The following is a 13,542-nucleotide window of genomic DNA, read 5'->3' as shown; positions in this document are numbered from 1 at the left end:
GATAGTTCTCTGAAAACATCCACTCAATGTGCAGCGGCAGTCAAAAAAATGAAAAGAATGCTGGGAATAATTAAGAAAGGGATAGATAATAGGACAGAAAATATCACATTGCCTCTATATAAATCTATGGTATGCCCACATCTTGAATACTGTGTGCAGATGTGGTTGCCCCATCTCAAAAAAGATATATTGGAATTGGAAAAGGTTCAGAAAAGGGCAACAAAAATGAATAGGGGTATGGAACGGCTTCCATATGAGGAGAGATTAATAAGACTGGGACTTTTCAGCTTGGAAAAGAGATGGCTAAGGTGAGATATGATTAAGGTCTATAAAATCATTACTGGTGTAGAGAAAGTAGATAAGGAAGTGTTGTTTACTACTTCTCATAACACAAGAACTAGGGGCCACCAAATGAAATTAATAGGCAGTAGGTTTAAAACAAATAAAAGGAAGTATTTCTTCACACAACACACAGTCAACCTGTGGAACTCATTGCCAAAGGATGTTGTGAAGGCCAAGACCATAACAGGGTTCAAAAAAGAACTAGATAAATTCATGGAGGATAGCTCCATCAATGGCTATTAGCCAGGATCGGCAGGAATGGTGTCCCTAGCCTCTGTTTGCCAGAAGCTGGGAATGAGTGACGGGATGGATCACTTGATGATTACCTGTTCTGTTCATTCCCTTTGGGGCACCTGGCACTGGCCACTATCGGAAGACAGGATACTGGGCTAGATGGACCCTTGGTCTGACCCAGTAGGGCCATTTTTATGTAGATTAAAAAGGGCCTTGCGACAGAATTTAGATTTACTTTGCCACACAGTGTGGGGGGCCTTGATGTTAGGCAGTTCCTGTGAAACATCTGGTGATAGCAGGACAGAACTAGTTATGAGTCCAAATTTTAAACCTGAGCACTGACAGTGAGGCAGCTAAACCTACAGCCAAGCACCTGAAAGTCTGTTTTAAGTGCCACACATTAGCACTTAAGTTCGAATACTGGTTTTGGTGCTAAATGCAAAAAATAAACTAAACCACTGCCTACTTCTAGCCAACAAATACAACATATTGAGTTCAGATTTCCCAGCAGAAATGGATTAAAATCATGCCTGATTTACACCAAGCAGCATAGCTAGTTTAAGAGACCAACACCAAAGCACTTCCAGTAGGGTTAGATCAGCTTTTTGAGTACTGCTATAATAGACTGTGTTACCTTTACATTTAGAAATATTAATAATATGTATAAAAAGTAGTGCTGTCAAGAGATTAAAAAACATTAATTGTGCGATTAATCGCGCTGTTAAACAATAATAGAATACCATTTATTTAAATATTTTTGGACGTTTTCTACATTTTCAATTACAACACAAGAATACGAAGTGTACAGTGCTCCCTTTATATTTATTTTTGATTACAAATATTTGCGCTATAAAAAACAAAAGAAATAGTATTTTTCAAGTCACCTAATACAAGTACTGCAGTGCAATCTCTTTATCATGAAAGTTGATCTTACAAATGTAGAATTATGTACAAAAAATAACTGCATTCAAAAATAAAACAATGTAAAACTTTACAGCCTACAAGTTCACTCAGTCCTACTTCAGACAAACAAGTTTGTTTACATTTGCAGGAGATAATGCTGGCTGCTGCTTGTTTACAATGTCACCTGAAAGTGAGAACAGGTGGTCTCATGGCACTGTTGTAGCCAGTGTTGCAACATATTTATGTGCCAGATGCGCTAAAGATTCATATGTCCCGTCATGCTTCAACCATCATTCCAGAGGACATGCGTCCATGCTGATGATGGGTTCTGCTTGATTACGATCCAAAGCAAAATGGACCAACGCATGTTCATTTTCATCATCTGAGTCAGATGCCACCAGCAGAAGGTTGATTTTCTTTTTTGGTGGTTTGGGTTCTGTAGTTTCTGCATCTGAGTGTTGCTCTTTTAAGACTTTTAAAAGCATATTCAGCACCTCGTCCCTCTCAGATTTTGGACGGCACTTCAGATTCTTAAACCTTGGTTCAAGTTCTGTAGCTATTCTTAGAAATCTGACATTGGTACCTTCTTTGCATTTTGTCAACACTTCTGTGAAAGTATTCTTAAAACAAACATGTGCTGGGTCATCATCCAAGACTGCTATAACATGAAATATATGGCAGAATGCAGGCATAATCTTTTATGGAGACATACAATTCTCCCCCAAGGAGTTCAGTCACAAGTTTAATAAATGCGTTATTTTTTTTAACAAGCATCATCAGCATGGAAGCATGTCCTCTGGAATGGTGGCCGAAGCATGAAGGGGCATACAAATGTTTAGTATATCTGGCACATCAATACCTTGTAACGCTGCCTACAAAAGTGCCATGCGAACGCCTGTTCTCAATTTCAGGTGACATTGTAAATAAGAAGCAGGCAGCAGTATCTCCTGTAAATGTCTTAGCGATTGGCTGAACAAGGAGTAGTAGGACTGAGTGGACTTGTGGGCTCTAAAGTTTTACACTGTTTTGTATTTGAGTGCAGTTATGCAACCAAAAAAATAAAATCTACATTTGTAAGTTACACTTTCACGATAAAGAGATTGCACTACAGTACTTGTATGACGCTAATTCAAAAATACCATTTCTTTTATCATTTTCACAGTGCAAATATTTGTAATCGAAAATAATAATATAAAGTGAGCACTGTACACTTTGTATTCTGTGTTGTAATAGAAATCAATATATTTGAAAATGTAGAAAAGCATCCAAAAATATTTAATAAATTTCAATTGGTATTCTATTGTTTAACAGTGAGATTAATCAATCACGATTAATTTTTTTTTAGTTAATTGGGTGAGTTAACTGTGTTTAATCAACAGCCCTAATAAAAAGATGTTAAAATTAATACCTTGCACTCCTGTGTATGATATAGTTGTCATGGTTTGGTCTCCAGAGCGACATGCTATGGGCTACAGTGATATGTATGCAAGTGTAGGGAAACAAATAACTATTTAACACTGAAAACAATACAAAACAAGGAACTCCCTGGAAGCCTCCTATTGCTGTCGAATAGGGCTTGGTCTCCACTTATAAAAATATATACCTACAAAGTTCAGTTTAATCTATTAAAAAACAAAACAAAACCCAAACAAAGTAACCAAAGAAAAAAATACAACAAAACTTGCCATTTTTGTGAATGTCAGTATTTTGCAACAAGAAAATGATGCTTTACCTGGATCAAAAGCATTGAAAGGACGGACCCAATTTAAACTGCTATGAAGAGATAGCATTATGCTTTTCACTAGCATTGTTTATTATCTGCTAGGTTAAATGTTCACATTTAGCACTATTTCTGGAACCTGAACTGCATATTTCACAACACAACAGGCCCAATTCTGCTCTCAGATAGGCATGCATAACTCTCATTGAATTCCCTGAAACTGAGAGCAGATTTGAATAACCAGTCTGCAGCAAGCTAAACCACCATATCTGCTTCAGGGAAAAAACAGATTAAAAATTAATTGACCCCAAATGAATTTTGTGCAATAAATTTAAGACACAGATTTTTATGCACAAGTCCCAGCCAGTGAGAATGAAAAAGGGTAATATTTCACAAGCTGTAACAGGAACATATACACTATAGCATGCTTAGTAAATAGAGAGCTTAATTTGGGAAGAAGGCCATCCTTCCATCGTCTCTCTAAACCCCCCAAAAATTTGAAGGTAAAGCCTCACTGTTCAGAAAATGATTATTACTCACGCAATATGTTGAGGCCCCAGTTCAATCCACAATGGCAAAGCCATTAAATTGAAGGTTGAAACTTAAGTTGATCCCTTTGGATACACACTGAAAATATACTGTAAGGAAAGGCATTGTGGAATTCCATGTTTATTGTCCATCACAGATTCTGTGCTCAGTATACAATTAAAAAAAAAAAAGGTTTTTCTAATTGTCAGCCTTGAAAACTCAACCTGGGTTCTAGATTTCTCATGCCATTATCACTAATAAGGATTTGCAGGCCAAATTAGACCTTTTGTTACACTTGCCAATCCTCATAGTCTTCAAATTATGCCCCGCATGACACCTGGGTAAACCCGTTGCTCTTTGTAGGTTTCCAAAGCTGTAACTGACTGGGATTTAATAAACAGTTCTGTTGATGATGCACAAGACTAGACTAGACTCCAGATTTTTAGGGCCCGGATTCACAAAGGGACTTAGGCATTATAACACGAAACTTTTAGGCACATAGAAAATCACAGGAACAACACTGTGATCCACACAGACGAGTCAGGCGCCCAGGCTCCCTATACAATGAATGGAGAGAGACGAGCACCTTAGGATGCAACCAAAAGTCAGCACACAAGGCAGGTAGCCGCCTAAGCTAGTCAATGGGAGATGCTGACAGCCAGGGTGCTGCGAAGTCAAGCCCCTCTCTCAGAGACTAGATCTTAGAGGCAGGGTGCAGGGAGGCGCCTATCTCTGATTAGCGTTCTACAAACAGGAACCTGCCGCCTGCAGGCTTATGTGCAGAACATAGGCACCAACTCCATGGGTGCTCCGGGGGTGGAGCACCCTCGGGGAAAAATGGGTGGGTGCTCAGCACCTACCGGCAGCTCCCCGCCCAGCTCACCTCCGCTCCACCTCCTCCCCGGAGCGTGCCGTGTACCCACTTTTTCCACTTAGCTCCCATCGCTTGGGCCACGAAACAGCTGTTTCGCATGGCTGGGAGGAAGGGGGGGGGGGGAGGGAGAACACGGCGCGCTCAGGCAAGAGGCGGGGCCGGAGCGGGGATTTGGGGAAGGGGTCCAATAGGGGCAGGGAGGGGACTTTGGGGAAGGAGTTGGAATGGGGGTGGGGCAGGGGCAGGGAAACGGTGGAGTTGGGGCAGGGCCGGCGGTGGGGGGTGCGAGCACCCACCAGTGCCGGAGAAAGTTGGCGCCTATGGTGCCGAAGACATTTCTTTCAGGATGGAATGAGTTAGATGCCTGCGTCCCTCCACACAAAATGGCAGAGGAGGGGGGTGCCCACCTTATAACTTTTAGAGACTCAGTTCCCCTCTTTGCTGATGGGCGAGAAAGAATTTGAACAGGGGTCTCCCACCCCTCTCAGAAGCAGGGCTCTAACCACTGGGTGATGGGATATTCTGATGTGGGCTTCTCTCCGTGTCTCCTGTTGAAGCTGTTCCACTGTGGATAAATAATGAAAGAATGATTGGGGCAGGGGATCCTGGGTCTCCCACCTCCCAGGTGGGTGCCATAACCACTGGGCTACAGAGTCATTCCCTCTTTAGCTCTCTTTGACCCAGTGACTGTGGATAAAAACAGTCACTGGGCCAAAAAGAGATGTCACCCACATCCCAGGAAATGTTCTAACCACTGGACTACAAGTTTTAAGGTGAGCACCACCACTTCCTCCTCCAGCCAGATTCTGAATGGGACCCAATCCAGTAGGCAGCCTTTGAGCATGTCTACCCCCATTCATGAATTGCTCTGGGGCTTAGGCAGCAGATAGGCACCCGGTTGCCTAAAGCAAGGCAGCAGTGCTCATGCCCAAATGCAGGAACATAGGCATTGAGTGAACTTTTATTTCCCCTAAAATGTAAGCACTGAGTGAGTTTAAATACCTAGAGATGGCAAAGTTTGCACATGATACAAAATTACTCAAGACAGTTAACTCCAAAGCTGACTGAAGAGTTACAAAGGGATCTCACTAAACTATGTGATTGGTGACAAAACGGCAGATGAAATTCACTGTTGATAAATGCAAAGTAATGTACACTGGAAAAAAAATTCCCAACTATACACACACAATTATTGGGTCTTCATTAGCTGTTACCACTCAAGAAAGAGCTCTTGGAGTCTTCGTGGTTAGTTCCTTGAAAACATCCACTCAATGTGCAGGGGCACTCAAAAAAGCTAACAGAATGTTAGGAACCATTAGGAAAAGGATAGATAATAAGACAGAAAATATCATAAGGCCAGTATATAAATCCATGGGATCCCCATGCCTTGAATACTATGTGCAGTTCTGGTTGCCCCATCTCAAAAAATATATATATATTAGAATTGGAAAATTTATAGAGAAGGGCAACAAATAATTGGGGGAGGGAACAGCTTTTACATAAAAAGAGATTAACAGGATTGGAACTGTTCATCATAGAAAAAGAGATGACTGAGGGATAAAATCATGAATGGTGTGGAGAAAGTGAATAGGGAAACATTATTTTATCCCTTCACATAACACAAGAACTAGGGGTCACCTTACAAAATTAACAGGCAGTAGGTTTAAAACAAACATAAGGAGGTACTTCTTCACACAATACAGTGTCAACCCATGGAACCTGTTACCATGGAGATGATGTGAAGGCCAAAAGTATACCTGGGTTCAAAAGAGAGTTAGATAAATTCATGGAGGATAGGTCCATCAATGACTATTAGCCAAAATGGTCGGGCATGCAATCTCATGTTCTGGGTGTCCCTAAATCTCCAACTGCCAAAAGCATCTGGCATTGGTCACTGTGAGAAGATAGGTTACTGGGCTAGATGGACCACTGATCTGACCCAGTATGGCCATTCTTATGTTCTTAATTTTACACATTCATGGTTGCAGGCTGGATTAAGGCTATCTGAAAATTTGGCTTCAACTACAGTTTAACTTTAGGACCTGCAGTATGTAATTACAATTAAATATTGCTAACTAAATGCAATTAGAAGCTATATCTTCAAGTTCCAATGTGAAAATAAGTAAACTGCAGAGAGAAAATGCCACAGTGGCAAGTACTATTAACATGCATGTGAAGAGACGCATTGCAGAACTCAAAGTGAGAAACTGAAATGTGATTATATATTATATAAAAAAAACCACTCCTTTCCTGCACCTGCATGCAGTGCTAATGCCTCCCCCACACTGTGCTGCTTAAATGTGCTCAGAGCTAGAGCAGAGGGAGAAATAGGAAACTACATGCTGAGATAATAAAAGAGGAATGGGGGGAAATGGATACTCAGTAAAGATAGATTGGTAGTGACAGAGCAGGGAAGGGTACTAAGAGATTGAACAGAAGATCAAGGACAAGGAGTATGAAAAAACAACAAGGTGAAAGCATGGTGACAGGAACTTTAATAAAGAAATTGTGATTAAGTTTCTTCGTCCTATTTTGGGATAGGACAGGAAGAAAATTTCAGCATTACAAATATCACCGTTCCCTTTGGAAGCAATACAGTAAGAGTCTGTCAACCACCCTTCACACAGTCTGAAGCATGCATCAAATCTGTGTGCATAATTTCATGAGTCATATTTGTCACCTATTCGATATTACCATAGTTTGTTTGCATACATTGTCTTCAGCTCTAGTAACTGCCTTAGGATGCCTGGCCTCTTCAGAAAAAAAGGAGTCCAGACCCCAAAATTGTTCACACACATTTTGCATGTGTAGCTGTTACTATAGTTATGAAGAAACTATTTAAAATTCTGGGCCTAAAGGGTTTTGTGAACTTATTTAATTAATAAATAATCGTTTTTCAAAGTGTTGCAGACACTTCCAGCCCTGAACATAATCCTCTGGATGGAACCTGCTGTCTCTGTAAGGAAGCTGAGTTAATGGGAAATTTGTTTGCAATGAGTTTACATAGAGTGGGAGTTGCAAGACTAAATCCTTCCCCTGTGACACACAAGTTTACTTTAAACGTTGTTAAACAGTAAAGTAATTCTGCATTTCATACTCCTCCCCTAGCCCCAAATCCATGCAGCTAAATCATGATAACTCAATTTCTATTGTATTTATAACTCTTAAGGTTTGCTAGCAAACAACTAGGGAAATCAACTTCTTTAATAACATAATTAATATTAAAGTTATACTTCTATAAGTACAGTATTCATCAGCTATAAGTTTAGATGGTTCATTCAGAACACCATTCTAACACCATATCCCTGTCCATACATGGTCATCCAAACATCTACGATGCTTTTTCTAGATAATGACACTTTCTTTTCATGACTTACCTATGTTTTTCTAGTTCGTTGTGTGATGACCTATTAAAAATAGAAAAAAAAATTTTTTAGAATGATGAGTACTGGATTTTAGAATAGCTAAAAATGTCACCTATATGGCTTTCAAAAAAAGATGTTAAAAGCCTGCAATTTAAAACAGATTATAAACAAAACTAAAGCCTAGACTTCACATGGATTTTAATGCAATATATGTTTTAAATTGGTTGCTTTTAACATAGCTTTTGAAAGTCTTCAAGGTGTCAACATCTTTTAGTTGTTTCCCTAGAATATCTAACTACAGCATTTGCATGGGTAAATCTTTTTGCACAGACAGACTACAATTTGTACAGAAAAGTTTATTAAAGGGTCTTCAGGCACTAAGCACAAATCTGCCTCTTAATTTGACCCAAGTGGTAAGAGAAACAAACCACACAACATTTTCAGCCATGGAGAAAAGGAAAAAAAGATCAAACAAACAAAAAACAGTTGCAAGATCCAATTGGTAAAAGATAAGAACTGTAAGAACGGGAGGGAGGAAATCCCAAAAGAAGAGATTCAAAACTTAGTTTCTGGGAGACTCTGAGGGAAGCAGGAAAAAAAAAAAAAAAAAGATTGATCACCATTTAACAGCTGCAGTAATTGTGAATATCAGTCTTAATGCAGAAAAGATGCATCTTTTCTTTTACTAAACCTATGTACAGATCAGAAACCTAGAACGTTAAAGAAAATAAAAATAAAAACTTCCAAGAAATTAGGACTATGTTCCTATTGTAGAAAAATTGAACCTACCATTGAAAACTGTTAAAAACAAACAAAACAGATTCAGACAGAAACAATAATTATATTTATACAACTGAAATTAAAAACATTTCTCAGATGAAATTATTGTCACTGTTACAAAACCAGTCATTTCCTGGACCAGTAGTTCTAGTTCTCTCAGAATGGAAACAGATTTTTATTATTCCAGTATGTGAAGATCATGAATATGAAGGCAGCAGCAGCTTTTATGGCGTAACACATTACAGCATCAAGATCCATGCAAGCAGATTTTGTGAATCAGTTTTCCAACAGTACGTTAGAAACCCAACCAGCTTCTGTGCACTATGTGCTGACAGAGGTTGCTTTGTTCATGCCTTAGGTGTAAAGAGCACAGTCCATTCTAAGACATGTGTAGTTACCAGGTGCAGCACAGGGCCATCGATCGTTCCCTACAGAAGCATGTAGCTGGCTCTTAAGCAAACCGCCCACATAGATGTTGCAGCATATTTGAAATTTCTTATTGATGTGAACACTGCAACCAATGTACCCATCTGGCTGCACAGGGAAAACAAAGCGATGATCACGTATAATCACTAGGGCCCTACCAAATTCATGGCCATGAAAAACGTGTCACAGACCGTGAAATCTGGTCTCCCCCCATGAAATCTAGTTTTTTGTATGCTTTTACCCTGTATTATACAGATTTCACAGGGGAGACCACTGTTTCTCAAATTGGGGCTACTCACCCAAAAGGGCATTGCGGGGGTGGGGAGCGTCGCAGTATTGCCATCCTTAATCTGCACTGCCTTTAGAGCTGGGTGGCTGGAAAGTGGCGGCTGTTGGCCGGGCACCCAGCTCTGAAGGCGGCTCCCCGCCAGCAGCAGTCCAGAAGTAAGGGTGATAATACCATATCATGCCACACTTAGCTCTGAAGGCAGCAGCGCAGAAGTGAGTGGCCAGAGAGTGGTGGCTGCTGACTGAGGGCCCAGCTCTGCATGCAGCAGCGCAGAAGAAAGGGTGGCAATACCATCCCATCCCATCCTTACTTCTGTGCTGCTGCTGACCACGGTTCTGCCTTCAGAGCTGGGCTCCAAGACATCAGCCGCTGCTTTCCAGCTGCCCAGCTCTGAAGGCAGCGCCGCCGCCAACAATAGCGCAGAAGTAAGGGTAGTAATACTGCAACTCCCCCTACAATAGCCTTGCGACCCCCTCCCCCACAACTCCTTTTTGGGTCAGGACCCCTACAATTACAACACCGCGAAATTTCAGATTTAAGTAGCTGAAATCATAGATTTTTAAAAATCCTATAACCATGACATTGACCAAAAGGGACCATGAATTTGGTAGTGTCCCAGTAATCACTGATGATCAGACCCTAAAATGTTTTTTTCCTGGTCCAAGTCTACCCACTATGGCCCTGATCCTGCAAATATTTAGGCACTGACTTAAATGGGACTACTCACGTAAGGGTCGGAACACGTGTAAACTTTTGAAGGATCAGGGTCTCTGAGCCCAATCCAGGCTTCCGTGGAAACCTCCCCATTGATTTTAGTGAGAGTTGAACAGGTCATGTATGAGTTGGTATCTTGTTTAAAAAACATTTTTTCTTTATATTTTAAATCTTAAACTAAATGCACCATATCATAAATAGAGCAACACAATGGGAATACATATACACATTATTTCCTGCTCAAAATTATCATGTGAAAACCATTTAAACATAATCAGAGCAACAGTGGTAGGCCAAAAATGTGATCTGCCTTTTTATCAGTTTATCACATAAGATTATATAGTTGTGTTACATACACAGACCCCCAAAACAAAGATAGAATTCCTTTATTCTCTAAGCTTGTTCAAGTTCTAGCTGCTGGTTTCTCACTGCAAGCATTTTCGCTGAGTCTGCTTCCTTATCACTGGCAATTAACAGATTTTTCAGTTCCTGCTTTGGGGCCTTTTTCCGTAAAAGACAACCCCCATCCCCACCCCGCCCTGTGAGCACAATTCTTCCAGGCTTTTTCTGTCAGGATCTTGATCACAGCTCGCTCACTGTAACTGATTTTTAACCCTTAAACTCTCTAATATCAAAATTAAATTTTTGACAAGCATGTGGGTTCTGATCCAATAACCCAATTAACCTGTGGTAATGTGTATCCAAGCACGACTATGCCACTGTGACCGGGGTCCTAGTGGGGAGCCAGCTGTGGTCACTCAATTAGGGTGAACTGCAAAGAATGGGGCAGCCAAACTCCAAAAAGCTGGTGGATATTCCAATATTTAGATATACCCAGTGAGCATAAAACAGCTTCTTTATCACCTTACTGGTTACTCAGAAATCCAACCAACACAGTTCCCTTAAAGTGATCCAGCCTAAGGCCTCCATCCAGGTACCCAAGTTAAATATGATGATTTCTGAAAATCTTATCACATCATATAAAAGAAAAGGTTCTACCAATCCCAAAGGATCGAACACATTATCTCCCAGGTTATTGAATATTTCAGATCTTACCCAAATACATACTACAGCCAATTCTGATTAACTAAACTAAAATATATTAAAAAACAAAAGAGAGTATGGTTAAAAGATCAATATACATACAGACATGAGTTCAATTCATTGAGGTTCAGATTCATAGCATAGATGGCGAGCATTGTAGCTGCAAAGAGTTCTTTCAGAAACAGTTCATAGGTTATAGTCCAATATCCAAATATAATATTCAGGGTGTACCAGCATAACCGAGACCTCAGTCCTGAGACTCAAACTTCCCCTGATGAAGCCTACGCAGATCTGAGAGAACAGAATCAGGACCCAAGGATCTTTAATACAATTTCATGTCTTTTGACAAATTGGAGTTCAAAAGATAATTAGCATGACTTTGAAGGATGTCCATCACTGGTACTTAGCATAAGGCAATTTGCTTGTTTCTCCACCGTTCACAGTACATGTCAAAGAGAGATGAATGCCGAGATATCCAGTGTTTACAATACATTTACATGCTAGGATGTTCTTTTGCCCTCTGAATTATCAGAATACAGCATAGACAGGGACTGTTGATTACATTGTGGACCCTACATATGTAAATACACAAAAACACAAACATTATTTCTCCACATATCTTTTGAGAGTTATTTATTTTGCAGGATGTTTAACCCTTTCAAGCCATGCGTCACACCCCCAACGTGAGACTGGGGTGGAAGGAAGCAAATAGAGCTTCTGGATACACCTTAAAGACCTGTAGCACCCCCTGGCTTGAAGTAGTAATAACAACCAAATACCTGGTTTCTACTTTCAGCACCCCTACTATAAAAATTGTTATAGCACCCCTGCTAGTGGTTTAGGCATTGAAGAAATCTGAGATCTGACACACAACCTGCCAGTTTCCCAGCTGTAAAATGGGAGTTATTAATAGTTCTGTAATACCTACCTCCCCACACAACGAGGGCTCATCAGGAAAGGCTGTACAGTTCTTTGAGAGGATAAAGCTCTCTATAAGTAATTACTATTTTTCACTCCTTCAGTTCTGAGAAGCACAGAGCACTGCCCCAGGGAGAACCAATATTTCTGCCACTCCTCAGCCTGTATCCTCTGCTTTCCACAGATCCCAGAGGGCAGACGGGAAGAAATTTAAGGGCAGATTTACACACATACTTGCACCAAAATAACTACAGTGATTTTAATCCGTATCTTTTGTTATTTCAGCACAAAACTGTGTGTGGACCAGCCATAAGCAGAGGAGGAATAGAAGGGACTGGGTAGGGGAATGTTTGCCACAAACATTTCCTAAGGAGAAAGAAGAGAGTCCAGATACACAGAAACTCTGGCTACTTTGTGCCACTAGCTGCAAAGCAGCTGTTGCAAATAGTAATGGCTACTATCTAGATGTGACAGCATTAGCATTCATTATCTAGTACCAAGTAGTTAAATGGTGATTAACCAGGTGTGAAATTCTACGCTCTGATTCTTTTAAAATGCAAATTATCAAATAAGGATTATGGGGCATGTTTTCTTCTATAGTTGGAGTCAGGGATGGCAGCACCTAAAGAGTCTCTAGCCAAGTAATTCTAGATTATGGCATTTATATGCTCTGATTGCAATATTTCACAAACCAGCAGAGTTTCATAATAGTGAAGACAAAAGCTCTTTCCCCTCCACATCTTTATTCCAGTTTTTTTTTTAAGTACCCCTAGGAAGTTATCTTTCAGATATCATGTTAGTGCAATGTTAAGACTACATGTTAAAATGCTCAGATGTAAAGAAATATCAAAATTAAGATTAAAAGGCTAGGGCTCTGCCTACCAGCTGACGCTGGCTGTGCAGGTGGTGAGCTGAGACCTCTGCACAATGTTCTGTAGTTTGACTGCTTTCCCGTTTACTCATCTTCCTCTCCCCTTGCCCCACCCATCTGTCTCATCTTCCTCTTCGGTCACGTCATAACCTAGTCTGTGCGCTCCAGGCACTACTACAGTTCAAACACTGGGAGCCATAGATAAGCTACGGGCTGCTGCCATTATTTTAAGCCCCATGTCTATTAGAGCAGCATCGTAGAAAGTGTGCTTAAAATGATGGTGAGTGACACCTAGCAATACTGGTGTATTGTCAGCACTGAAAATACAGTATATTAGAAATATTAGCCCAGGCCAAAACACAAGAACAAAGAGTGGTAAGTTCCACAAGATGCTACATACATATATCCACATTGGAAGAAAAACACATAAATAAATGTGACAATGTATTATTTAAGAAGCAGCATGTGATCATCTAATAAGAGTCTGCAATGTAATAGACATGCATGGGGCAGAGAGAAGGGTGCATTTTCAAC

At 40.4% G+C, this 13,542-nt stretch overlaps 1 protein-coding gene across 3 annotated transcripts in view; it reads right to left on the bottom strand.

Moving 5' to 3' along the window:
* Positions 1 to 13,542, bottom strand: part of MXD4 (MAX dimerization protein 4) — a 45,033-nt gene that overhangs the window by 24,501 nt on the left and 6,990 nt on the right. For all 3 annotated transcript variants that reach the window (XM_005292384.4, XM_005292385.4, XM_042855540.2), the window contains exon 3: positions 7,979 to 8,008. In XM_005292384.4, the coding sequence (XP_005292441.1) occupies positions 7,979 to 8,008 (30 nt within the window). The remainder of the gene's footprint in view (positions 1 to 7,978; positions 8,009 to 13,542) is intronic.

The sequence above is a fragment of the Chrysemys picta genome, chromosome 5, assembly GCF_011386835.1.
Source record: "Chrysemys picta bellii isolate R12L10 chromosome 5, ASM1138683v2, whole genome shotgun sequence".
Lineage (NCBI taxonomy): Eukaryota > Metazoa > Chordata > Testudines > Emydidae > Chrysemys > Chrysemys picta.
Note: the sequence above shows the minus strand (reverse complement) of the source record. Positions and strands in the feature narration are given on the sequence as shown.